The 4,121-nt window shown below is 37.2% G+C and overlaps 1 protein-coding gene across 1 annotated transcript; it reads right to left on the bottom strand.

Moving 5' to 3' along the window:
• Positions 1 to 247: 247 nt before the first annotated feature.
• LOC140810636 (uncharacterized) lies at positions 248 to 3,610 on the bottom strand. Its single transcript, XM_073168488.1, has 8 exons — positions 3,485 to 3,610; positions 3,265 to 3,414; positions 2,590 to 2,766; positions 2,243 to 2,331; positions 2,104 to 2,168; positions 1,156 to 1,258; positions 714 to 827; positions 248 to 581 (listed from the first exon to the last, which is right to left on the bottom strand). Exons 1-8 carry the CDS (start codon positions 3,591 to 3,593, stop codon positions 438 to 440), a joined length of 951 nt encoding a protein of 316 aa, XP_073024589.1. The 5' UTR covers positions 3,594 to 3,610; the 3' UTR covers positions 248 to 437.
• Positions 3,611 to 4,121: the final 511 nt, after the last annotated feature.

The following is a 4,121-nucleotide window of genomic DNA, read 5'->3' as shown; positions in this document are numbered from 1 at the left end:
TATATTATGTTGTATGTAAAATTTGTACCCCTATACTTACTTCCTTCGTAGGGTATGTTGTATCAATGATTCATGTATTATCGTCTGACGTCTGGGTATGCCCAGAACCGTAAAAGAAACAAAAACTGTCAGGCTTTCTACTATTAAAAATGAAAACATACACAGAAAAATGACTAAAATCAAGACCTTTCAAGTGGTAGAACAACATATCAAAATTTTACCATAAAAATTTAGAACAAGCCATCTAAAATTTACACTTGAGGTAGAGTTTTAGACAAGTGATAGGTACGATGTTGACATTGTTTTGTTTAACATGTTAATCATATCGATGTTGTGATGTGCCATTACAAAGAAGAGCTTCTCAAATGTAAAGATGAATAGCACGAGTTTTCATGTTCTAATATTACTGATGTTACAGAAAAGAAAAGGTAATCAAATTAAGCAGGAGCTATGTCAGGGGAAGATACCATTTTCAGGACGGATACAGGATCTCCCACTTTGATAATCATGGTATTGCTCGTATTCTTCTCTACTCCTAGGACAAGGGACTCCCTACACACCATGTTCTGCCCAAAATATACCTGAACCAATCCAACACAAATACCATTCCAATAATGATCGTGTTTCATGTGTGTGTAAGTGAATATATTCAAAAGACTTTGTTTCTATGTACAGATAAAAGAAGAATCTTTTTCTTCAACAGATTTACTCACCCTTCCCTTTTGTTGTTTCCTGTTTGGCCGTAACACTTCGTCTGAACGGAATTTCAATAGAGTCTCGCCAACCTCAGGCCCGGGTACTGCAGTTTCTTGATTTATTGTGGGTACCTGAACGATGATCTCCGATCAGGTAAGAAGGGATATTGAATGCAGGAACCAATGCAGGGATGTAAGGTATACTTTAGGTTGCATTTTGACTGAGTGATTTGCCAGGGGTAGACAAACGGAGCATAAGGGGAGGCGACTGCCCTTCGCTCAATCCAAAGTTCTATGAACTTTTACTGATAATTTTTGAAAAAAAGAATAATAGTTTTTGCTCACCATAGATAGTCGCCCCTTGTCCCATTTTTACCCTACGTTAAATTTGCTGAATCCACTCATGATCATCAAGATTCTAGGAATCACTGGAGAAAGAGCTCAAGGAATGTTCACTTACCTTACAACGTGAACAAAGTTTAACACCTTGGAATGTCAACTTATTTATCTGTATCTCTGTCCACAAATCCTCAGAAAATGAAAGACATCCATCCACAAGAATGCTGCAAACAAAAGCATAATTTGAAACTTTCACTACGCAAAATATGTGTTGTGTATTTGATACCCCATTCCATATGAACAAGAATAAGATGTTTAAATGAGTTTATGATGAGATACAATTGACTTCTACGACAACTTGGGTCAACCATTTCTGTAAATCGAGGACGGATACAAAGTAGTTGTCGCAAGAGTCCATTGTATGGCCGCGCTTGCTTGAGCCTATGCATGAGGCGTGACAGTATAGTATCAGAAACGGTCACCTAATGAACTTTGGGAAATAAGTGTTGTGCAAGGCAAAATGCTACATATGTGGAAGCCACCTCTTGAACCTCCGAGACAAAGTGCTACATACATGGGAGTCACTCTAAATTCATGGTGTTGTCGATAGAGGAATCAAGCCACGACGATGATGTCATGTCCTAAAGGAGGGGTGATCTTGATACTCCATCTCACATAGAGAAAAAATGGATGATTAACTGAGTTTATTATAAGAAACAATGAACTCTCATAACAACTTAATTAATCAATTTATAAAGCGATGACAAATACGAAATAATTGCTCCAAGCATCTATTGTGGTCGCGCTTCCATGGGCCTAGGGTGCGACAAAATCAATATGGAGAAATATGCTTAGAGAAAAGTGTACCCAAGTCATGGTTATTTAAGAAGAATAAATAAGACTTTGTGGAACATGTAAGTCAACACTACATTGCTCACAATAACCTAATAATTAGGCCCAATGAATATTACTATGTTCAAAGCAAGTAGCCATCGCTCCATTATGAATCCATGCACAATTTAATTCCATACTTTTAGGATGCTTCAAAGAGAAATGCACAGGTGCATACTTGGGTCGGAAACGGTTAATCGGCACAGGTTCCTGGAGAAGAGCATTTAATTCATTCAATGATTCCTGCATTGATGTACATACGATACATAAGAGTGTATGCCACGAAAAATGTTGTGTTGAACTCGCCCGTTATTCACCTGTGATATCAAAAGGAATGGATATCCATCAGAAAACATAACCTGGTGTCCATGAGCATAATTTGGATCCACTGGCCTAACCTCTGAATCTGTATGAAGAAAACAAAAGTAAATGATATTAGTATTTTCTCCAGATATAAATTTTGACACAAAACTATAGTTCTATCCTTCAATTTTAATTTACCAGGAACCACATGTAATGTTCAATTGCATATGTTAAAAGAAGCAAAAATAATCTTCCTATAAAAAACTATTCATTTCAGATTGACCAAGTTACCCATAAATCATAGTAAATTTGGTGCTGGAGGGGAAGAAAATGGTTGTGGGTGCAAGTTTCATTGCTTTACCAGAATTAAAGCGCACTAGTCTGCTAGATTTCCCAAGGTAAGTGGAGAACCATTCTGCAGCACTAGCTCCTTCATCTAACGCGGAACCACACCACTCCCACACGGAGACATTGTCCGCTGTTTTCAATGGTTTAGTCAATGGAACCTTCAGCACATCCATACCGGGAGCTTTGACCTCTGAAGAAGAATGAATACCGTAGTATTAAGTGTTAAGTTATGCTTGATTATCCATTCAGGAATGTACAAAAGTTTTTCAATGACTTGCAGCTTTTTGATCTCACATTAGTTTCCCTTTTCCATTTGGGATAATGGAGACCCACTCAACTCATTTTTAGGGATCGTATTTGGTAGATGAAAATGTTGTTCTGAACTACAACTTCCCACCACGTCAAGGAATAAATTAGATGATTACAAATTTATTTCAAGTAAATGATTGAATTTCAGCAAAGAACTTCATTGAAACAAGGCACCGGAAGTCAAAGGTCAAATACTGAAAATAAGAAACTGGAGAGAAGAAGGGCATCAAATTGAAACATCAAACAACTCTGCTAAATTTAAAATATTGACATAACCCATATATTTCCTCAAGTTATTGCATTTGAATATCAGATTCTGGACACATTTTTTTTCCTGTTTCGACAACAAAAAACCAAGAAAACCAAAGCAAGTGCATACCTAAATATGAGTTGCTATTTGGTTGCCAATCCTCAGAAAACGCCTCATCCGGCAGAAAAACTTGGACTAAAGCAAGCTTCGGCTCAACTCTCTGCGTATATGCTCTGCCTTTGGAATTGATGATCAGCCATTGTCGGTCCCACTTGAATCCTTCAGATGCAGCAAGCAGATAAATAAGTCCAGTTATCTTTCAAGAATTCAAAGGGAAGGTGCATACTACCAGTGGAAGTGATGGGCGCTTGAGGAAGAGAAATTCCTCGGCAAGATTTAATCGGGTACACCAGAATTGATTTCACCGTTGATATTCCCTGCTCTTTCTCACCCGCCATCTCTGATTCTCTAGGAAGGGTTTTTTTTAAAAATATTATAAAATAATAAAACCATTATAAAAATATGGCAAATCTTAAAACTTGGTAAAACTATGGCAATCCGGGACTTACTGTCCCGGATTCAAAAAATCTTTTTTTTAAAAAAAAAAACAGAAAGTGAGGGCTCGGATTTAAAAAAAAAATAAAAGTGGATCGGCGACGGTTTGGAAATTACCGTCGCTATTGGCGGCGGTGTAAATAAACCGTTGCTCTTAGCGATGGTTTAAAAAACCCGTCGCTCTTAGCGACGGTTTTAATCAAAACGGTCGCTAACAAAATCCGTGAATCACTGTCCCGGATTCTAAGAAGCCATGCGTGTGTTTTGTTCCTCTAGCTAGAAATGCGGGTATTTTTCTATCATTGTCGAAAATAATTGTTCCTCGTATTTATTCTCGCAACTTATTTCTTTCATATGATTTATACATGAAAAATCCATCTTTTTTACTTCGATCATATATTAATATTATTTGTTTATTTTATCGTCCATTT

Source organism: Primulina eburnea, chromosome 13, assembly GCF_022965805.1.
Source record: "Primulina eburnea isolate SZY01 chromosome 13, ASM2296580v1, whole genome shotgun sequence".
NCBI lineage: Eukaryota > Viridiplantae > Streptophyta > Magnoliopsida > Lamiales > Gesneriaceae > Primulina > Primulina eburnea.
The sequence above is the reverse complement of the archived record's forward strand: the minus strand, read 5'-3'. Positions and strand labels throughout refer to the sequence as shown.

Bases quoted from the DNA above. Each gene is read 5' to 3' on its own strand.
- LOC140810636 (XM_073168488.1), bottom strand. From the start codon at position 3,593: ATGGCGGGTGAGAAAGAGCAGGGAATATCAACGGTGAAATCAATTCTG. The intron at 828-1,155 runs GTAAGTGAACAT...ATCATCGTTCAG, and splicing joins AACTTTGTTCACGTTGTAAG to GTACCCACAATAAATCAAGA. The intron at 582-713 runs GTGAGTAAATCT...GGATTGGTTCAG, and splicing joins GGAAACAACAAAAGGGAAGG to GTATATTTTGGGCAGAACAT.